Genomic DNA, 24,306 nt, shown 5'->3' on the forward strand with positions numbered 1-24,306 from the left:
ACGGCTCAATTCAACACAGGCCGTGCAAGACACATCTCCCAGTGGACAATCCGAAGGAACACGGGTTCTATGGGATATGGGAGCCAGCGCCACACACGAGTGCCACTGTTAACCCAACGTCGTCGGGCACAACGACGCGCATTTGTCGCCAGTCAACAGGGATGGGCAATGGAACAATGCTGCACCATGCCGATGGGAGGCACCGTGTATGGCGCAGACCACATGAAGCGATGGATCCCGCCTGCGCCTGCCTCGAAGGTGTGGTCCAGGGTGCTGGTGTCTCTGTTATGGTCTGGGGTGCATTTTCCTGGTATGGAATGGGCCCCATAGTTGTTCTGGAAGAGACTTTGATGGTACGCGGTATGTTGAGCTGCTCGGAGACCATCTTCACCCATTTTTGGCCTTCCAGCGCCCAGACGGTTCTGCGGCGTTTCAAGATGATAACGCGCCGCCACATCGCTCCCACGTCGCCCGGGAATGGTTCCAGGAACATGCAGCGGAGGTCCAACGCCTGCCATGGCCACCCAGGAGCCCCGATATGAACCCTATCGAGCATATCTGCGATGTCCTGGAACGCAGGCTCCGTGCCATGGATCCTGCACCCATGAACAGACCAGCATTGGCGGCCGCTCTGCAAACGATTTGGTGTCAGCTGGGTCCAGAAGACTACCAGGGACTTGTCGACTCACTTCCAGGGCGTCTCACTGCAGTTCGCAGGGCCAGAGGAGGTCCCACACGCTATTAGGTGACTATTCCATGACATTTGCTAAGTCAGTGTATATGGTGACTTCGAATTTGAGACCTATTAGTTCACGTTAAGGACTGTGTGCTACTTTACAGCGTCGAAAGCTGGAAGCTAAAGGTTTCCTCGATCAACTAGATGTGGTCTTTTGAAAGACAATCCCTTACACTGTTTATGAAATCCTTACTAGTGGTGGTGATTATTGTTTTAAGAGGAAGTACAACTGGACAACCACCCTCTATTAACTCTAATCAGAGGATAATTAACAAACAATCCTTCGACGAATGAAGAGGTTGGCACAAGTAAGTCGTGCAGTGTTAACCAATAATATTTTTTCACAAAAATGATATTAATAACTCAAGAAATTGGGGAGTAAATGGAATATTCTGGAAATATGGATGTCTGAAAATATCGTGTTCAGATATAGTTATTGGAAAATAGCTCATGGGAAATTTAAACGTTACCAAAATGGGACTTTGTGAAATACTAGCGTTGCCAGTGAAAAAAATAGTCATTAAAATAAGAGTATAAAAATAATTGTATTATGAATTATACTTTTTCAAATGACATCAAAGTTATACAATTGTGTCTTTATAATTTTTCACAGATGAAAGGCTGTTTGGCATGACAGTAGAAGTTATAGATGAGACCATCACTCCAAGCAAGAGCACAGTACTTCCCCGTATCCTTCGGAAAACCAGGTCTCCACCACGAACTCGGGAAAGGATCGCCTTGAAAAAAAATCCATTAAAATCAATATTTTACATGATAATAACACATCAAGAAAAAGAAAAATTGTCACAATTCCTGCACGTTAAACGTACTAGAGTAACTAGTTTTAATAGAAGGAGGAAATGCTGGCAAAGCCATGTTCAGTTATGTTTGCTGAACACATAGACATAAAAAGATGAAGAGTCCGAAAAATATAGGCCGAGGTGCCAACATCTATGGAATTACAGTAATTGAAAAGTGTGCGGCATGGAATCTAGAATGTGGACCTCAGTTGAGTTGCCAGTGGATGAAACAATAGCCGCCTGACCCCAATAGCTCGCCCAATGATGCCAAGGTCTCAACTAGTCTGCGATGAGCTTCCGTACAGCGTACAACGTGATTGCTTCTTATACAGTTTTAATTCATTAATTTAGTGTGTGTCATTTCTTCTGAATTAATTGCTGAACAGCGCTTTTCCGTGTTTTGTAGATGTTTAAGTCCGGCTCATGCCGGAATATTTAAGATTCATGAGGCTACATTTCAGAGAGGTGGTATTTGTGGTGATTATTGTTTTCAGAGTAAGTACAACTATGCAACCATCTTCAGTTCACACTAATCAGAGGAAAAAAGGAATACGTTCGCCACTCTGGAAAATGTAAATATCGGTAAAAGAAAGCGGAAGGCCACGAAGGGTATGAAAGTGAAAAAAATTCCCTAAGCATTGCGAACCCAATACCGTCGAAATTCGAAGAGAAGAAGAGTTGACTAAGGGAGGCCAGACAGGAAGAATGGAAGTTAGGATTCTGAAACAAGAGAAAGGGAAGGAGATAAAAATGGCTGCGCGGTTTGCGTCATGTAGCTACCACCTTAGGGGGTTCGAATCCCACTTTCGGCAGCCCTGAAGATAGTTTTCCGTAGTTTCCCATCTTCAAATCTGGCAAATGCTGGGGCTGTACTGAATTAACGTCATGGCCGCTTCCTTCCCACACTTAGCCCTTCCCTATTCCATTGTCGCCATAAGACCTATCTGTGTCGGCGCGACGTACAACAATGTGTTAAAACAAGAAGAAAGGGGAGGGTCATGAAGGGAGTGAAAATAAATAAAATCATGATCATCAACCCATGTTCTCAACATGAGATCCCCGGGGAGCTTCCCTTTCAGTCCCCTCCTACGGCAGGTAGAGGAAGGCTGACCAGTAGTACCTCCTCTTAAAATAAAAAATCATCACCGCATGGCAGGCAGAGAATAATATGAATGTATTCTACGCTCTCGCTCAGAGGGAAGATTTGTTTATTATTATTATTATTATTATTATTATTATTATTATTATTATTATTATTATTATTATTAACTGCGAATATTAATAAAACGTTGTGTATAATGTTGAATAGTGTATTTTATTGCTATACATTCTTGGTACTTTCAGTAATAATGTTATTGTTTTTATGTCCTACTAACTACTTTTCAGGGTTTTCGGAGACGCCCAGGCACCAGAATTTTGTCCCCCAGGAGTTCTTTTACGTGCTAGTAAATCTACCGACACGAGGCCAACGTATTTGAGCACCTTCAATTACCGCCTGACTGAACCAGAATCGAACATGCCAAATTGGGGTTAAGAGGCTAGCGCCCCAACCATCTGAGCCACTTAGTCTGGAAAAGAAAAGGTACTTTCATGGCAGGGTGGACTGCCTTCTCAGTTTTCAAATGGCATTTGATTTGATTCTCAGGCTAATGTTCTGCTCCCTTCCCTAGGGTACTGGGGACCCTGAATTGTGACTTACATCAACAGAAGTGTATTCTTTACTTTATTCTTTCTTTTATAGACTGTTAATTGTCTCATTTTTATATATAATCTTGATACCATTCTTTCATGTGGCCCTGCTGTTTGTATAAATTTAAATAAAGCACGGAAGAGGCGATCCGTTCGCTACGACTCTCTTCGCCTGCTGCTGGCTCTACCGCGGTTGACACCTGTGGTTCTTATTTTACACGCGGAACCCCCTTTGCCTATAAATTTTGCTATTGGCTTTACGTCGCACCGACACAGATAAGTCTTATGGCGACGATGGGATAGGAAAGGGCTAGGGGTGGGAAGGAAGCGGCCGTGGCCTTAATTTAAGGTACAGACCCATCATTTGCCTGGTGTGAAAATGGGAAACCACGAAAAACCATATTCAGGGCTGCCGACAGTGGGGCTCAAACCCACTATCTCCCGGATACAAGCTTACAGCTGCGCGCCCCTAACCGCACGGCCAACTCCCCCGGTCCTTTACGTATAAAAGAGGGCCTCCGCAGTGCATATGATCAATTTTGGTGGTGGTGGTGGTGGTGGTGGTGGTGGTGGTGGTGATTATTGTTTTAAGAGGAAGTACAACTAGGCAACCATCCTCTATATAACACTAATCAGAGCGAAAAAAATGGAAGGGATCCGACACTTCGAAAAATGAAGATATCGGTCAAAGGAAGACAAGATAAGATAGATGAAAGTGAGGAGCGTGATCCAAGTAAGTGGAAGCAATGCCAGGACTCAGCTTAGGGCCCCGTGGTCACCAAACCACGCTCCAAATTTCAGAGCCTCTGGGGCCCCTTTTAGTCGCCTCTTACTACAGGCAGGGTATACCGTGGGTGTTATTCTACCGGCCCCATCCAGAAGGGGAGCAATGTGTTTGGACTATCAGCTTGTGTTAGAATAAACTATTAAAAAGTAACACATTTTTATACTGAAATATATTTTGAAGGGCCTATTTTTATACTGAAAACAAGGACTCACCACGAACACTGAGCCAAGTGTTATTACCATCCACATCCCAGTAGCCAACCCAAGGAGAATAGCCGATAGTCTGATTGTAGAGAACCCAGTACACTTGTTCCCTCTCACGATCTGAATTGAAGACCATCAGCTGTGCTCCTTCTCGCAAACAAGCATCTCTAGCGTCACTCCAGTTCATCGCCTCCATGTCCAAGTATACCTTGTAGCGTCCTAGTTCTGGAAACTCTTCGTATCCACCTGAAACAGCAACACTTGTGTCACGACTATTGCTTGATTACTGATATCAGTAAGCTGCATGCCCAACAAATGTAAGGTATCACGGTTGTTCATCATTGAATTTGATCACAAATCTTAGTATTATATCGTGTGAAACTATACAAACTGCAGTAGAAATGCTTTGCGAAGACCTTGTGTTGCCAGTGATTATTGTTTCATGGGGTACACAGCTGGGAAGCCATTCCCTTTTTTATACTAATCAGAAATGAAAAAAAAAAAATGGCGTATGGCTTTTAGTGCCGAGAGTATCCGAGGACATGTTCGGCTCGCCAGGTGCAGGTCTTTAGATTTGACTCCCGTAGGCGACCTGCCCGTCGTGATGAGGATGAAATGTTGACGAAGACGACACATACACCCAGCCCCCGTGCCATCGAAATTAACCAATGATGGTTAAAATTCCCGACCCTGCCGGGAATCGAACCCGGGACCCCTGTGACCAAAGGCCAGCACGCTAACCACTTAGCCATGGAGCCGGACATCAGAAATGAAGAATAAGTGTATCAGAAATGTATGGAAGGAAAACGGGAGTGTGGGTTGGAAGTAGGAGGATAGAATGTATTCGATTTGCTGATGATATGGTATTATTGGCAGAGAAGGAAAGAGCTTGCTTGGAATGATAGAAAATTTAAATAAGACCTGTGAGGAATTCGGATTGAGAATCAACAAGAAAGACAAAATGTATGGTGATAAGTGCAAGAAAATTAAGGACAGCTATAAAGATAGGACAGAAAGATACAGAATAAGTGGTTTCGGTGGTGGTGGTGATTATTGTATTGATGATTTAATTAATTTCGTGTGGCTATTTCTAGCCGAGAGCAGCCCTTGTAGGGCAGGCCCTCCGATGAGGGTGGGCGGCATCTGCCATGTGTAGGTAACTGCGTGTTATTGTGGTGGAAGATAGTGTTATGTGTCGTGTGCGAGTTGTAGGGATGTTGGGGACTGCACAAACACCCAGCCCACGGGCCATTGGAATTAACCAATGAAGGTTAAAATCTCCGACCCGGCCGGGAATCGAACCCGGGACCCTCTGAACCGAAGGCCAGTACGCTGACCATTCAGCCAATGAGTCGGACGTTTCGATGATGATGATGATGATGATGATGATTGTTGTTTAAATGGGCCTAACATCTAGGTAATCGATTATTGTTTTAAGAGAAAGTACAACTAGGCAACCATCCTCTATATAACACTAATCAGAGAGAAAAAAGGATGGGATCCGACACTTCGAAAAATGAAGGTATCGGCCAAAGGCAGACAAGGGACAGGATAGATAAAAGTGAGGAGCCTGGCACAAGTAAGTGGAAGCAATGCCAGGACTCGCCAACCCACGCTCTAAAGATCATAGCCCCTGGGGCCCTTTTAGTCGCCTCGTACGACAGGCAGGGGATACCGTGGGTGTTATTCTACCTCCCCCACCCACAGGGGGAAGAAAGACAAGGGCCACGAAGGGCGTGAAAATGAAAGACTCCCTAGGCCTCCATACGAAATACCGTCGGGGTCGGAAAAGAATAAGAGTTGACCAAGGGATGTCGGACAGGATAGATAAAAGTGAGGAGCCTGGAGCATGTGGAACCAATGCCAGGACTCAGCTCAGGGCCCCGTGGCCGCCAACCAACGCTCCCTGGTTAAGGGTACCTGCGGCCCATTTCGCCTCTTACGACAGGCAGGTGATACGGTGGGTGTTATTCTACCGCCCCCAACCACAGGAGGAGTAAGTGCTTTCAAATATTTGGGGAAAAAATGACAAAATATATGAGATGCGAACAGGAAGTATCGCAATTACCAAGGAGGCATTTAATAAGCAGTGGAGGAGTTTCTTTGCGGGTGCATGACAGGGACCTGAGGAAGAAAATGGGGAAGTGCTGTATATGGAGCGTGGAATTATACGGAGCTGAGACTTGGACATTGTGGAAAGAGCCAGAAAGAAGACTGGAAACATTTAAGATGTGGATTTGGAGGAGGAGGTGGTTGTGGTGGTGGTGATTAATGTTTTAAGAGGAAGTACAACTAGGCAACTATCTTCTATGTAACACTTATCAGAGAGAAAAAATGGAAGGGATCTGACACTTCGAAAAACGAAGGTATCGGCCAAAGAAAGACAAGGGCCACGAAGGGCATGAATATGAAAGACTCCCTAGCGCTCAGAAACCTAATAGCGTCGGGGTCGGAAAAGAACAAGTGTTAACCAAGGGAGATCGGATAGGATAGATGAAAGTGAGGAGCCTGGCACAAGTAAGTGGAAGCAATGGCAGGACTCAGTTAAGGGCCCCGTGTTCGCCAACACACGCTCCAAAGTTTAGAGCTCTCGGGATCCTTTTAGTCGCCTCTTTTACAGGCAGCGGACACGGTGGGTGATATTCTAACGCCCCACTCACAGGGGGAATTTGGATTAAGATGGAGGGGTATAAAATGGGTAGAGAAAATAAGAGAGAAATGAGGAGGCGCTGAGAAGAGTAGGGGAGGAGAAATAAATATTAAAGGTGATCAGGAAGAGGAAACAGAATTGGCTTGGACATTGGATGAGAAGAAATTGTTTACTGATGGATGCTATGAATGGAAGAAGAAACGGATGCAGAAGATACCAGATGATAGATAGCATAAGGATAGATGCAGATTGTGAGAAAACAAAGAGGGTAGCAGGTGATAGAATTACATGGAAAGCTGTCATGCTGTCATAGGGCAGAACACTATTGATGATGTATCAGAAAGGAAAGATTGGTTTTGGTGATTTTTGTTTTAGAGGAAATACAACTAGGTAACCGTTCTCTCTTAACTAATTAAGTGGAGAAAAAATAAAAATATATATTCAGCCAAGGAATTTGCAAATAATTTAAAAGTAAAACAAAAATATTGTATTGATCCCAAAACGACACGAGGATATCAGAAGGGAACGTAAATTCCCAGAGTAACAGAACAGGTGGTGGTGGTGATTATTGTTTTAAGAGGAAGTACAACTAGGCAACCATCCTCTATATAACACAAATCAGACTGAAAAATGGAAGGGATCCGACACTTCGAAAAATGAAGATATCGGCCAAAGGAAGACAAGGCCCACGAAGGGCGTGAAAATGAAAGACTCCCTAGCCCTCGCAAACCTAATAGCGTCGGGGTCGGAAAAGAACAAGAGTTGACCAAGGGAGGTCGGACAGGATAGATTAAAGTTAGGAGCCTGGCACAAGTAAGTGGAAGCAATCCCAGGACTCAGCTAAGGGCCCCGTGGTCGTCAACCCACGCTCCGAAGTTCAGAGCTCCTGGGGGTTGGAAGTAACTGAGAGTGGTGGTGATAGTGATTATTGTTTTAAGAGGAAGTACAACTAGGCAACCATCCTCTATATAACACTAATCAGAGGGAAAAATGGAAGGGGTCCGACACTTCGAAAAATGAAGATATCGGCCAAAGGAAGACAAGGGCCACGAAGGGCGTGAAAATTAAAGACTCCCTAGCCCTCGCAAACCTAATAGCGTCGGGGTCGGAAAAGAACAAGAGTTGACCAAGAGAGGTCTGATAGGATAGACGAAAGTGAGGAGCCTGGCACAAGTTAGTGGAAGCAATGCCAAGACTCAGCTGAGGGCCCCATGGTCGCCAACCCACGCTCCCAAAGTTCAGAGCCCCTGAGGCCCCTTTTAGTCGCCTCTTGCGACAGCCAGGGGATGCCGTGGGTGTTATTCTACCGCCCCCACCCACAGGGGGGTTTAAATTTATAAGCTCATACATAAATCGAATGACGAGATCAGCGGTATTCTCATCATCGAATAGTTTGGAATTTGTTTTGGCTCACTTCAAAGAAATGTTTTGAATACACAAATCGATACCTATATCATTTCTAGCAGTAAGTATGTAGAAGAGATAAATAACATTTACTACACACATGTTTATATATTGAGTACGTTAAGCCTTGAGCAGTGCACTTGGTGTTATTCGACTGGCGTAGGCTATGTGCCGACACCGGTTTTCACCCTGTTTAACGAGCTGGAATGAATGACATGTCATTCATTTCATCTCATTAACTACCGTGGTGAACTTGACGCCAGGAAGGGCATGACGCGAAGAAGATTCATCTCACTTCACAGAAACGGGACGTAGGTTGGTCGTACAGTACATGCGTGTATATATACCAAACTAACATATGTACTGCCAAACGGATGTTTATCTATTATGTAGTTATTATTTTGTAATACAAATAGCTATCTTTGGTTTTTAAACTACCACCGAACGAGTTGACTTTGTGGCTAGAGTCGCACAGCTGTGAGCTTGCATTCGGGAGATAGTGGGCTCGAATCCCACTGTTGGCAACCTGAAGATGGTTTTCCGTGGTTTTCTTTTTCCACATCAGGCAGATGCTGGGGCTGTACCTAAATGAAGGCCACGTCTATTTCCTTCCCCCTCCTAGTCCTTTCCTATCGCCGCCATAAAACTATCTGTGTCGGTGCGACGTACAGCAACTTGTGAATAAACCTACTCAAGGAATTTTAAAACATTCTTCCATTTGTAATAAAGCTGCCTGGGAATATAAAAGTAATATTTAAATGTGAAAATAATTAAAAAATATACATTTTAAGTGTTGACAATAATCAGGGAGGAAAGGGGAGAGGTCGAACAGTTCGGAAAAAGGAAGATATCGGCAAAAGAAAGACAAGGGCCACGAAGGGCGTGAAAATGGAAGACTCTCTAGCCCTCGGTAACCTAATAGCGTCGGGGTCGGAAACGAACAAGTGTACAACAAGGGAGGTTGGATAGGAAAGATGAAAGTGAGAGGCCTGGCACAAGTAAGCGTAAGCAATACAGGGACTCAGCTCAGGGCCCCATGGTCGACAATCCACGCTCCGCAGTTGAGCGTCTGTCTCTTGTAGTCACCGATGTTTTGAAAGAATAATAACAAATATGATTTCCTAACACTGAATAGTTCTTTGAAGATATGAGTGCAATCTAAGGCACGAAAATACCAGGAAATTCATCTAATAGAATGAATCTATCATTTATACAACGTAGTTCTGCTCAAAGAAACTAACGTAGCAGGGGGACAATGGAGATAAGATTCCTGATAAATCACTAGTGATGCGAAGCACCGTTATATTATTTATATTATATAGTCTTTAATCATTATATTGAAATTATCAGTTGCATGTACCCATACAGAAATTAAAAGTTCCCAATGGGTGAATGTGGTGATGGTGGTGGTGGTGATTATTGTTTTAAGAGGAAGTACAACTAGGCAACCATTCTCTATACAGTATAACACTAATCAGAGATAAATGTAGGGAATCCGACACTTTAAAAATGAAGGTATCGGCCAAAGAATGACAAGGGCCATAAAGGGCGTGAAAATGAAAGTCCCCCTATGCCTCGAGTGCTCTAATACCGTCGGGGTCGGAAAAGAACAAGAGTTGACCAAGGGGGGTTGGATAAGATAGATGAAATTGAAGACCCTGGCAAAAGTAAGGGGAAGCAATACCTATTTGCTTTACGTCGCACCGACGATAGGACAGGATGGGATGGGATGGGATAAGAAAGGCCTAGGAATGGGAAGGAAGCGGCCGTGGCCTTAATTAACGTACAGCCCCAGCATTTGCCTGGTGTGGAAATGGAAAACCACGGAAAACCATTTTCAGGGCTGCCGACAGTGGGGTTCGAACCCACTATCTCCCGATTACTGGATACTGGCCGCACTTAAGCGACTGCAGCTATCGAGATTGGCGGAAGCAATACCAAGACTCATCTGAGAGCCCCGTGGTCGCCAACCCACGCTCCAAATTTGAGAGCCCATGGGGGCCCCTTTTAATCGCCTCTTACGACAGGCAGAGGATACAGCAGGTTTTATTCTACCGCCCCCACACACACGAGGAACCATGGGTGAAACCAGGTACTTCCGATTACTAGTGAATTCTAGCTTATTATTTATTTGTTCCAATAACAACTCCATTGTTTCGTTAAACATACCAAGTATCTCCTGAAACATTATCGAAAATTTTCAAATGGATTTTCCCTTCCCACAATTACTCCGCTACGCCGATTATGGTCACAATTCGAATAATTAAAATGCTGAATTTCATCATTGATGGGATCAAAAACATCGCAACGTGCCGTCACGTAACACATATTTATGTTTGATACACAACGTCTCGAGAAAAGCGAACACTGTCGAGAATCACCTCAGCCAACTTTGATCATTGTCGATGAGCCGGTCTGATGGTCATGAACCCTAAGGCGTCAAGTCTTTATGTCCTGGCACCGTGGATAACGGGATCGTGTCCCACTGGTGGAAAAATGTCACCTTCAAAATGTTGGACTAGATTGTGTGCCAAAAACCAGAATTCAATTCCAAACATCTCCACAGAGTTCATAAGAGTGATGGCATACGATGCTGTTGATGGGGATTCGCCCGTCGGATGACGACATTAAGCTTGTGCGGAACCCTTGGTGTTATTCGATAGGTGTACGTCATGTGCCGACAGCGGATTTCACCTTTGAAGATCATCATCAGGTGGTGGTGGTGGTGGTGGTGGTGGTGGTGGTGGTGGTGATAATTGTTTTTAGAGCAAGTACAACTAGGCAACCATCCTCTATATAACACTAATCAGAGGGAAAAAAATGGAAGGGACACGACACTTCGAGAAATGAAGATATCGGCCAAAGGAAGACAAGGGCCACGAAGGCATGGAAATGAAAGACTCCGTAGGCCTCCATACGTAATACCGTCGGGGTCGAAAAAGAACAAGAGTTGACCAAGGAAGCTGGGATAGGTAAGATGAAAGTGAGGAGCCTGGCACAAGTAAGTGGAAGCAATGCCAGGACTCAGCTAAGGGCCCCGTGGTCGGCAACCCACGCTCCAAAGTACAGAACCCCTCGGGCCACTTTTAGTCACCTTTTACGACAGGCATGGGATACCGTGGGTGTTATTCTACCACTCCCACCCACAGGGAGACCCTTGGTGTTATTAGATAGGTGAACGTCATGTGCCGACAGCGGATTTCACCTTTGAACATCATCATCATCATCATCATCGTCATCATCGTTATCATTATCATCATCCCCACAACCAAACACGCAGGTCGCCAATGGGTGTCGATGCATCAGAATTTTGAGTTGAGGGCCGTCCAATCCGAATTGCACCTTGGTGAATATTTGTTGAGGAATGGTGCACTGTCGCATGAAACTTCTTCTTCTAGTCTTTTCTTCTCCTAGAATGGAGATATTACAGATGAATTATATGCCTCATCCAAATAAGGTGCGGAGATAGAAGAGAACATTAATAAGTCAAATGAAGTTAGATGGGAAGTATGAAACTCATAAGGTTAGCACAATTGCTTAACTGATGTGCACTACAATTATTGTTAAGATTATTATTCTTCTGTATGGTGATGATGATCATGATTACGATTGATGGAAATGGCAGAAATACATGTCAACCTCTTGAACAGCCCAAATTAGAAAACGTCGCTATCAGAAACACATAAAACTTACGTGTGGTGGTTTCAGCAGGACATACAGCAATAGTGGTATCTGCAAGGTCAGCGGGTATCTCTGCAAAAAAAAAAAAAATAAATAATAATAATAATAATAATAAAAAACTCTTAAAACAGAAAACAGCAAAGTTGTGTGAAACTAAGGTTTCTTAACGAGGTTATTATTATTATTATTATTATTATTATTATTATTATTATTATTATTTACAATTTGTGTTATGTCGCACCGACACAGATAGGTCTTATGGCGACGATGGAATAAGAACGGGCTAGGAGTGGGAAGGAAGCAGCCGTGGCTTTAATAAAGGTACTGCCCCAGAATTTACCAGGTATGAAAATGGGAAACCACGGAAAATCATTTTCAGGGCTGCTGACAGAGGAGCACGAACCCACTATCTCCCGGATGCAAGCTCACAGCTGCGCGGCCCGAACCACACGGCCAACTCGCCCGGTGAGAGTTTAGTTTTACGTGTTATATTAGCCTGTCAGAAACCTCTGTACGGTGACAGGAATTACAACCATTCTCTTAACACTAATCACAAGTAATAATGGAAAGTGTGCGACTCTTCGAAAAAATGAAGGTATCGGCCAAAGAAAGACCAAGGGCCACGAAGAGCGTGAAAATGAAAGACTCACTAAGCTTGATTCGTGTAATATAGAGGATGGTTACCTCGTTGTGCTTCATCTTAAAACAATAATCACTACCAAGTTAAGACCCTCCTGGGACCCCTTTTAGTCAACTCTCACGACAGGCAGGGGATACCGTGGGTGTTATTCGAATTACCCCGCCCATAGGGGGAAAAGAATGCTCAGGTAAGGATCCAGTGTTCGCCAACCCGCGCTCCCAAGTCAAGAGCCAATGGGACAGACTGGTAGGGGATACCGTGAATGATATTCTGCCGTCACCACCGATAGGGGGTAAATAGGAGTTGGCATTAGTGACATATTCTGTGTCATGGCCCTTCCTCCTTGTGTTCAGACGGCGCCTAAGTCAGAACATTCTACCGAATGTCCCGAAATCACTGGGAGTAGTGTGTATGTAGGGTTGCATTCTGCCTCACAGTTATTATCGAATACTCTCAAAATGTCTTACCATATGTCTCGGACCTGTTAGAGTAACATAGTGCCACATTTATGTGATGCTTTTTGTCAAATATGAAGATAAGACGTATCATTTGAGATCATTCTTAATCCAAGAGATGCACTGTTATGCTGATTTTTCAATCCACTAGTACACAGCACCTTCCAGTTCAGCAATGTGAGTAGAAGCATCCTTTACCACAGATATCACGGCGTGAAACACAATATCGCTATGAATATAATCTTTGCATGAATTGTCACGTTAGGACTACAAAATTAGACCTAGATGCATCTTTCGAGTGTTGTAGATCCCTATAATTTACATGAATCAGGAGTACTATTTATAGGACTTAAAACTAAAGAATTCATGGATCAGTAAGACTTACGTGTAGTTGTCTCAAGTGGGCTGGATAGGACCGCGGTGTCTGTTGTGACAACAGGCATTTCTGAAACAGATATAATTAAGCGCTAAGGAGTCAAAGTTTTTAATATAGTCGCTTACGTTGCTGATTTATTATTTTGAGGGATAAGGTGGAGGAAGTTTTCATTATAATAACCAAAGGAGGATGGAAAAGGACTACCAACTCCTACAAAATGGAGAGTTGCCCAAGGAAAGATAAGAGCTAGGTGTTCGTCATTATTGTTTCAATGAAAATTACTTCTAGATAAGCATATATTTTCTAGGAATAAGGTTTCGTATAGAAAAAGTAAAAGTATTCTAAAAATGAAAGACTCCTCAGGCCATATCAACATATAGTAATATCGTTGTAATCGAACTGAACATAGGATGGGCCAAGAGATATTCGGATAGTGGTGGTGGTGGTGGTGATTATTGTTTTAAGAGGAAGTACAACTGGGCACCAAGCAGAGAGAAAAAAATGGAAGGGATCCGACACTTCGAAAAGGAAGACTCCCTAGGCCTCGAGTGCTCTAATACCGCCGAGGTCGGAAAATAACACGAGTTGACCAAGAAAGGTCGGCACAAGTAAGTGGAAGCAATGCCAGGACTCAGCTAAGGGCCCCCTGTTCACCTACCCGTTCTCCCAAGTTGAGAGCCCCTGAGGTGATAATCGGATAGGAGATATGACAACGAGGATCCTGCTACAGGAAAGTGGAAGCCACTTCGGACTCAGCGGAGGACCCTATATTCACCGTTCCCCACATTAAAGTTGGGAGCCTTCTGGGTACCTCGCTGGAACATTTGGTGCTCGCGACTATTATTTTGAGAGGAATTACAACTAGGAAAGGTGATTGTGATGTTTATTGCTTTAAGATGAAGTACAACTAGCTCTAATCAGAGAGAAAATGAAGGTGTTGGTGGTGGTAATTTTGTTTTTAAAAAACGGTACATCTGGACAGCCAGCCTCTCTTAACCTTAATCACAACGGGTAAAAAGAAAACTTCCTATCCTTGGAAGAGTGAAGATATGTGAAAAGAAAGGGAAGGGTTATGAAGGATGATGGTGGTGGTGATTATTGTTTTAAGAGGAAGTACAGCTAGACAACCAGGTACAAAGAGAGAAAAATGGAAGGGATCCGACAGGTCGAAAAATGAAGAAATCTGCCAAAGATCGACAAGGGCCAGAAAGGCTAGGAAATGAAGGACAACCTAGCCCTCTCAAATCTAATAGCGTTTGGGTCAAAAAAGAACAAGAGTTGACCAAAGAGGTCGCCAAGGAAAGATGAAAGTGAGCAGCTTGCCACAAATGGAAACAATGACAGAATCAGATAGAGAAAATGGGGGTCACCATTCGACCATTCACCACCCAGCTCTCCCCTTTTATTTCCCTCTTATGATAGACAGAGAGAAATATTTCGGCATATAGGAGATTAGATGATGTGGCCATACCATATGCTGGGGAGATAAAAGCTATTTGGTCAGGGAGTAATAAACGTTAAAAGAACTGTAGATCGGTTGAAACTGTATCGAACACGTAGCATGTACTGGCTGGTCTTAGTAATTTATATATTCTTAATGTCCTCTCGGCACGGAAAACTGTAATTGTTTTCGCGGCATTGTAGTTATGTTAAACTTGACATACACTGCCGGAGAAAAAACATGCAACAACCCGAAGGACAATATAATTGTATTCACAAGCGATGTGACAGGTTGCTCACTATTGCAAGAGTTTATTATTACTAGAGCCCGGAATTTTATGCATTAATTGGTTAGAATGCAAACTTACTGAAGCGAGTAACAAGTATAGTCTACCTTCAGAACGACTATGCTATGGGGTTTGCATAAACAGCAGGGGTACGGCCCATCGGAACCCCTATAATTTGTTACACTTGCTACATTATGGAAGAGCGGGTGGCCGATATTTCCTACTAACCAAGTTAGTTTGCAATCTAACCTATTTTCGCATGAAAATACGGGCTTTAATTATTACAAATCAGTCCAAATGAAACGCACATGGCACAGTAAAGAATGCCCAAACAGTAGCACCAATACACGGTGTACACCCCATACCACCCAACACGTGACAATGCAGGCGTGTATTCGCGCATGCAAACGTTATAAAGGTGTCGAGTGGCATCCTGCGATAATTGTCGCAAGCATCTTGCACCTTTTGATTCAATTCGGCAATGGTTCCTGCAGGCTCTGGAGAACGAGTAAGTTCCCGCTTCATCATGTCCCATACGTGTTCAATTGGCGAGAGATCTGGTGATCTTGCTGGCCATGGCAGTTGTTTTACACCACGTAGAGTACTTTGCATCACAACAGCTGTATGTGGACGTGCATTGTCCTTCTGAGAAAACACATCACTTTCCTATCGAAGAAATGGCAGTAGCACGGGGACAACAACCTGTGCAATGTAGCGGGTTCTGGTTACGTTACTCTGCAGAAACACCAACTGTGACCGCGAGTTGAAACTGATGTCCCCCGCCCGCTCCACGTGCCATGAAGTCTGGGGTGGGACCTGGGTGTCGTGGACGAATGCACTCTGGAATGGGCCGCTCACCAGGTCTACGCTATACACGTGCACATCCATCATCAGTACTCTCGTCACTGAAGACAACAGAGCGTCATTCCCCTCTCCAGTCGACTCTTTCACGACACCAGAGAAGCCATGCTTGGCGGTGTCGTGGTGTCAGTGGTAGCCTGGCCAGAGGCGCACGCGATCGTAATCCTGTTGCAAGCAGACGGTTACCAATGGTCCTTGGTGACACAGCAGGTGCAACATGCGACCGAATTTCATTCCTGGATGAAGTTCGATCGGCCACCGCTGCTCGCACAATTCGTCGATCTTGACGTGTGTCTGTACGACGCGGACGTCCAGAGTCTGGTCTACGGGTGTGGAAATGTTCCACAGACCACTGCTGAAAGCAGCGACACAACACCGATACACTCTTCCCAACATGTGTAGCAATCCGTCGATACGTCCATCCAATTTCCTGCAGGCCCAAAATGCGAACCCGTTCAAATGACTGGTGTTGTTCAACAGGAGCACATACTCGTCGGCGGGACATGGCTGTACTCTAGAATGAATGTTGCAAACACTGTTCACCTCTAACCTCAGCACAGTTACTGCCTGCAGAGTCAAAACCGAGTGCGCATGGACAGGCCTCCTAAGCGCCATCTGATCGCAGAAGTACGTGACAAATGAATTATTATCACAACAACGCCTCTGTATGCGCATATTACACTCTGGTATCACCGAATACAGTCCTTGATCCTTGAGGATGTTGCATGGTTTTTTCGGCAGTATATATATATATGTGTGTGTGTGTGTTTTGGGCCATTGGAAAAAGCAGCAGTTTAAAACGACATGATACCTGAGCTCACTAAGACTTCCTGCAAGCGATTGTGGAAACTAATAATAAGCGTACAAAGTGTGCATATTTCTGTTAAGGCAATATTATATATTTTATAATAGTACAGTACGTATTCCTATCATGAAATTGAACAACTGTAAGGAGAACTTCCCTCTCTTGAACTTCAGGTCATGCATGAACAAAGGAGAAATGACATTCTATATACAGAAGCTATGAAAACGATGCCAACATAAATTCAATTGGGGAAGATGATGTCAAAGTGAGAAGGAAATGAGGTTATCCGATCCCATGCAGACGGGGATCAAGATAAGTGGGAGCCTCCGCAAACAACACCATTTGGAGATTTATGAAGAAGTAGGATGTCCTTCCACAACTGGATCCTCAAGACGAGCTGATATTGTTGTCATTGACCGGGCGAAAGGTACGGGTATGGTGATTGATCTCACTGTAACTTTGGAGGAAAATGAACAACAGCCTCGATTAGTGTGTGAGGAAAAAATGCCGTAAATATGAACCATGCACTGAGAATGTCGGAAAGAAGTATGAAATTACAAAATGGGAAGTCATTGACCTTATGATTGGCGCTAGAGGGACAGTACCTAAGGAAATTCTGAACTTCGTAAGAAAAACAAAATCCCGGACACCATTATCCAGACCTAGCGGACTCTTTGTTGAAAAATTCATTCATTTCAAATAAAATCTGAAAGAGACAATCTGTCTATTGGTGGCATTTTATTCTTGAGTTATGACTCAAGCCCTGCCTAATCCAAATATATATAAAATAAATATTCATACGAACTGATTAGGAGGCCGATCTTTCGATTCGCTAATAGGGGCAGCTGTCAAATGGACTATCTCTATAATTATTTATTAATACATGTATCAACTTAGTGTACTCCTCCATTTCCTTCTTTTTACCTTTGTGATCTTGTTGTGCAGTTGTGTAACTTGAGGAGAAACAAATAGTATCTTCAATTAAGAATATAATTACTTGAATACGGAATACGTAATACTATGGCTAGATATTCTGAATGTGTACCGTATTCAGTTGGTTTCAATATTGTCCTCAGAGCTAATCAATTGGGTTGTGTGTAATTCAATTCAAATCAGCTATTGTGGTAACCTCAAGTGCGTCTTTATGGGGGCTCAATTTTTCTCGTGAATGTGTTTTTGTTTGAGTCATCAGTCCATAGACTAGTTTGATGCAGCTCTCCATGCCATTCTATCCTGTGCTAACCATTGACCTTATGATTGGCGCTAGAGGGACAGTACCTAAAGAAATTCTGAACTTCGTAAGAAAAACAAAATTCCGTACACCATTATCCAGACCTAGCGGACTCTTTGTCCATGCCATTCAGCAGCTTCTGAAGATCTTCTTCAGTCTCGGATAAAATAAAAATATCATCGGCAAATTTCTACGTAACTACTCCATCCTACATCTGCTCTAATCTGCTTGTCGTATTCATACCTTGGTCTACCCCTACCGTTCTTACCACCTACACTTCCTTCAAAAACCAACTGCACAAGTCCTGGATGTCTTAAGATGTGTCCTATCATCCTATCTCTTCTTCTCGTCAAATTTAGCCAAATCGATCTCCTCTCGCCAATTCGATTCAGTATCTCTTCATTTGTGATTCGATCTATCCGTCTCATCTTCAGCATTCTTCTGTAACACCACATTTCAAAAGCTTCTATTCTCTTTCTTTCTGAGCTAGTTATGGTCCATGTTTCACTTCCATACAATGTCACGCTCCACACGAAAGTCTTCAAAAACATCTAATCCCTATATCAATGTTTGAAGTGAGCAAATTTCTTTTCTTAAAAAAGCTTTTCCTTGCTTGTGCTAACCTGCATTTTATGTCCTGCATACTTCTGCCATCGTTAGTTATTTTACTACCCAAGTAACAATATTCATCTACTTCCTTTAAGACTTCATTTCCTAATTTAATATTTCCTGCATCACCTGCCTTCGTTTGACTGCACTCCATTACTTTTGTTTTGGACTTATTTATTTTCATCTTGTACTCCTTACCCAAGACTTCGTCCATGCCATTCAGCAGCTTCTCAAGATCTTCTTCAGTCTCAGATAAAATAAAAATATCATCGGCAAATCTCAAGGTTTTCTTTTTCCTCTCCTTGGATCGTGATCCCTTTCCAAATTCCTCTTTGATTTCCTTTACTGCCTGTTCTATGTAAACATTGAAAAGGAGGGGGGACAAACTGCAGCCTTGCCTCACTCCTTTCTGGATTGCTGCTTCTTTTCCAAAGCCCTCGATTCTTATCACTGCAGACTGATTTTTATACAGATTGTAGATAATTCTTCGTTCTCGATATCTGATCCCGATCAACTTCAGAATCTTAAATAGCTTGGTTCAATCAACATTATCGAATGCCTTTTCTAGATCTACGAATGCCATGTACGTGGACTTGTCCTTCTCGATTCGATCCTCTAAGATCAGACGTAAAATCAGGATTGCTTCACATGTTCCTATATTTCTTCTAAAGTCAAACTGATCTTCCCCCAACTCAGGTTCAACTTGTTTTTCCATTCTTCTGTAAATAATAGGTATTAAAATTCTGCAGGCATGAGATAATAAACTAATGGTGCGATAGTTTTTAACACCTGTCAGCACTGGCTTTCTTGGGAATAGGTACAACAACATTCTGGCGAAAATCGGATGGGACTCCTCCTGTCTCGTACATCTTACACAATAAATGGAATACCCTTGCCATGCTGGTTTCTCCTAAGGCAGTCAGTAATTCAGAGTAAATGTAATCAATTCCATGTGCCTTGTTCCTATTTAGGTCGCTCATAGCTCTGTCAGACTATGACCTCAAAATTGGGTCTCCCATTTCATCAGCATCAACAACCTCTTCTTGTTCCAGAACCAAACTATATACATCTTCACCTTGATACAATTGTTGGATATGTTCCTGCCATCTTTCTGCTTTGTCTTCTTTCCCAAGAAGTGGATTTCCATCTGAGCTCTTAATATTCATACACCTAGATTTCCTTTCTCCAAAGGTTTCTTTGATTTTCGTGTATGCAGCATCTACCTTTCCTGGGACCATACAACCTTCGACATCCTTGCACTTCTCCTTCAGCCAGTCTTCCTTAGCTACCTTGCACTTTCTATCCACTTCATTCTTTAATCGCCTGTATTCTTTTCTGCCCTCTTCATTTCTAGCATTCTTGTATTTTCGTCGTTCTTCAATCAGGTCTAGTATCTCCTGAGTTATCCACTGATCCTTAGTTGATCGTTTCTTTCTTCCGAACATTTCTTCAGCACCCCTGCTGACTTCATTTTCCATGACTATCCACTCCTCCTCTATTGTGTTTGCTTCAGCCTTTTCATTTAGTTCTTTTGCAACATGTTCCTTGAAACAATCCCTCACGCTCTTTTCAACTTGTCTATATCCCATCTTTTTTCAGACTTTCCTTTCTTCAGTTTCTTCAGCTTCAGATGGCATTTCATGATCAACAAGTTGTGGTCAGAGTCCATGTCTGCTCCTGGGAAAGTTTTGCAATCCAACACCTGGTTTCTGAATCTCTGCCTAATCATAATGAAGTCTATTTGATACCTTCCAGTGTTTCCAGGTCTCGTCCACGTATAAAGCCGTCGTTTGTGGTGTTTGAACCAAGTACTGGCAAGGACTAAATTATGACCAGTGCAGAATTCAACCAGCCGCCTTCCTCGTTCGTTCCTTTGTCCCAATCCGAATTCTTCTACTGTATTACCCACTCTTCCTTGGCCTACCACTGCATTCCAGTCTCCCATCACAATTAGAATCTCGTCACCTTTTACATATTGTATTCAATCTTCTATCTCTTCATATGTTCTTTCGATTTCCTCTTCATCCGCTGAGCTAGTAGGCATGTAGACCTGCACTATTGTGGTGGGCATTGGTTTGGTGTCTATCTTGACGACAATAATTCATTCACTATGCTGATCGTAGTAGCTAACCCGCTGCCCTATTTTCTTATGCATTATTAAATCAGCTCCTGCACTTCCTCTGTTAGATTTTGTGTTGATAATTCGGTAGTCGCCTGTCCAAAAATCATGTTCTTCTTGCCAACGTACTTCACTTATACCAACTACATCTAACTTAGCCTATCCATCCCCCTTTTCAGATTCTCTAGCCTACCACAACGATTCAAACTTCTAACATTCCACTTTCCGACTCATAGAATGTCAGTATTCATCTTCCTGATGATCGCCCCCTCTCGTGTAGTCCCCACTCGGAGATCCGAATGGGGGACTAGTTTACCTCCGGAATATTTTACCCGGGAGGAAGCCATCATCAGTCCATCATTCATACAGATAGAGCTGCATGTCCTCGGGAATTAGTTACTGCTGTAGTTTCCCGTTGCTTTCAGCCGTGTAGCAGTATCAACACAGCTAAGCCATGTTGAGTATTATTACAAGGCCATATCAGTCAATCATCTAGACTGCCACCCTTGCAACTTGCGAACGGGTGCTACCCCCTACCTACCATTCCTTAGTCTTGTCTCTCAACAGATACCCATCCGGTATGGTTGCACCTGCGGCTCGGCTATCTGCACCATTGTGACACGCAAGCCTCCCCACCGCGGCAAGGTCACATGGTTCGCAGGAGAGGTATTAATTTATGATCATACGAGACAAATATGTATCAATGGATGTGTCAAAGTCGTCAAAGTACACTGAGTACCAACGGCGTTAGTTTCAAAGTCTTCAAGGATTGTAACTTGAATACGCTGGTGGTTTATAACAATGCAGTTTTCGTAACGTAACATAGAGATGATTGATATGAAAGTGAGGCTAAAGGTACATGATATGTAATGGATAAATTATGTCTTTAAATGTATATATCTATATATATAAAATAGCTTGTCCTGACTGACTGTCTGACTGACTGACTGACTGACTGACTGACTGATTCATCATCGCCGAGCCAAAACTACTGATCACAAAGGAATGAAATTTTGAGGATACATTCATATTAAGACGTAGGTGCTCGCTAAGAGAGGGTTTTTGGATATTCCGTCGCTAAGGGGGTGAAAAAGGGGGTGAAATTTTAAAATGAGTGTATCTATATCTCAAAATTTTAAAAGTTTACACATATAAAAATTGGTATTTAGAATCTTCTTTAAAAATAAGGAAACACGTATTTTTTTGTTTTCAGAAAATCCCAATAGGAGGGGTGAAAAGGGTGAAAAATTGGTTGAATGCCTTTAATCAGGATTCCGGTTCTTTTATCTCAGAAACTGAAGATATTACAGACCTGAAAATTGGTACTTTTGATCTCTTTTAAAAATAAAGAAACTCGTATTTTTTGTTTTTGGAAAAACCAATTAATGGGAGGGTGAAAAGGGGGGTGAAATTTTAAAATGAGTGCATCTATATCTCAAAACTTTGAAAGTGTATAGATGTAAAAATTGGTATTTTGAATTTTCAATAAAAAATTAGAAACACGTATTTTTTTGTTTTCGGGAAATCCCAATAGGAGGGGTGAAAAGGGGTGAAAAGCGGTTGAATGACTTTAATGAGGATACTTATATATCAGAAACTGAAGATATTACAGACCTGAAAATTGGTTTTTGGGATCTCCTTTTAAAATAAAGAAACACGTATTTTTTGTTATTGGAAAATCCAATTAATGGGGGGTTAAAAGGGGGTGAATTTTTAAAATGAGTGTATCTATATCTCAAAACTTTTAAAGTTTATAGACGTAAAAATTGGTATTTAGAATCTCCTTTAAAAATAAAGAAACACGTACTTTTTGTTTTCGGAAATCCCAATAGGAAGGGTGGAAAAGGGTGAAAAAGTGGTTGAATGCCTTTAATGAGGGCTACTTATATTTCAGAACCTGAAGATATTACAGACCTGAAAATTGGTGTTTGGGATCTCCTTTAAGAATAAAGAAATACGTATTTTTTGTTTTTGGAAAATCCAATTAATGGGGGGTGAAAAGGGGGTGAATTTTTAAAATGTGTGTATCTATATCTCAAAACTTTTAAAGATTATAGATGTAAAAATTGGTATTTAGAATCTCCTTTAAAAATAAAGCAATACGTATTTTTTGTTTTCAGAAAATCCCAATAGGAAGGGTGGAAAAGGGTGAAAAATGGGTTGAATGCTTTTAATGAGGCTACTTATACTTCAGAACCTGAAGATATTACAGACCAGAAAATTGGTATTTGGTATCTACTTTAAAAATAAAGAAACAGGTATTTTTTCGTTTTTGGAAAATCCAAATAATGGGGGGTGAAAAGGGGGGTGAATTTTTAAAATGAGTGTGTCTACATCTTAAAACTTTAACAGTTTACAGATGTAAATAACTGGTATTTAGAATCTCCTTTAAAAATAAAGGAACACGCATTTTCTTTGTTTTCCGTAAATACCAATAGGAGGGGTGTAAAAGTGTGAATAATGTGTTGAATGCCTTCAATGAGGATACATATATCTCAGAAATGGAAGATATTACAGAACTGAAAAATTGTATATGGGATCTCCTTTATAAATAAAGAAACACGTATTTTTTGTTTTTGGAAAATCCAATTAATGGCGGTTAAACAGGAGTGACAAATTGGGGTGAATTTTTTGAAAGACTATATATACAGAATATCTGAGAAACGTAAAATGTTACAGACGTAAAAAGTGTGTATTTTGGAATCTCCTGTAAATGTAAAGAAACATAGGTGATTTGGTTTTGGAAATTCCACTTAAGGGGAACTAAAAATGTGTGAAATTCTAAAATGAGAATTTCTACAGTATCTCAAAAAACTCAACACGTTACAGAAGTAAAAATGGTATTTTTTAATCTCTATTAAAAATTAAAAAACGTGTATTTTTAGTTTCCGGAAATAATACTTGGGGTAGCGTGGGGGGGGGTAAAAGTGACTGAAAATGGTGTTGAATTCTTTTAATTAGGCTACTGATATCTCAAAAATTAAGATGTTACAGACGTGAAATTTGATATTTGGAATCTGCCTTAAATGTAAAGAAACACGTATTCTCGGAAAATCCAATGAAGTGGGGGGCGGGGGGGTGAAAGAATTGAAAAATTAATTGACTTAATTGTATGAGAATACATACATCTAATAAAAACTAAAGTTGTTACAGACGTGACCATTGGTATTTGGATCTCCTTTAAAAACAAAGAAAAACGCGTTTTGGGGGGAACCCATCTTGGGGGGCGGGAGTGAAAAGGAGTTGAATTCCTTTCACGAGGACACATAAATAAAAAAGTGAAGAAGTTAGAGTCGTGCTGATTGGCATTTAGAAGATACTTTACTATTAAAGGAACAAGTATTGTTTGCCGGATAATTCACTTGCGGGGGGGGGGGTGTGTGAAAGGAAGTGAAAGAAAGAGAATTATTTTTATGGGGATACTTATATCTCAAAACTGAAGGTAACATTGGTGTTTGGAATCTCCTTTAAACATAAAGAAACACGCCTTCCTTTAATTTTTTGGGGGGTGGGGGTTGGCTGTTAATAAACTT

The 24,306-nt window shown here is 42.2% G+C and overlaps 1 protein-coding gene across 1 annotated transcript in view; it reads right to left on the bottom strand.

Moving 5' to 3' along the window:
- Positions 1-1,262: 1,262 nt before the first annotated feature.
- LOC136881296 (uncharacterized) overlaps positions 1,263-24,306 on the bottom strand; it is a 66,936-nt gene continuing 43,892 nt past the window's right edge. Inside the window, exons 4-7 of the mRNA XM_068229124.1 lie at positions 13,431-13,490; positions 11,963-12,022; positions 4,225-4,461; positions 1,263-1,473 (exon numbers count right to left, since the gene is read on the bottom strand). Of these exons, the coding sequence (XP_068085225.1) occupies positions 1,334-1,473; positions 4,225-4,461; positions 11,963-12,022; positions 13,431-13,490 (497 nt within the window). The 3' untranslated portion in view covers positions 1,263-1,333. The remainder of the gene's footprint in view (positions 1,474-4,224; positions 4,462-11,962; positions 12,023-13,430; positions 13,491-24,306) is intronic.

This window comes from Anabrus simplex, chromosome 9, assembly GCF_040414725.1.
Source record: "Anabrus simplex isolate iqAnaSimp1 chromosome 9, ASM4041472v1, whole genome shotgun sequence".
NCBI classification, from domain to species: domain Eukaryota; kingdom Metazoa; phylum Arthropoda; class Insecta; order Orthoptera; family Tettigoniidae; genus Anabrus; species Anabrus simplex.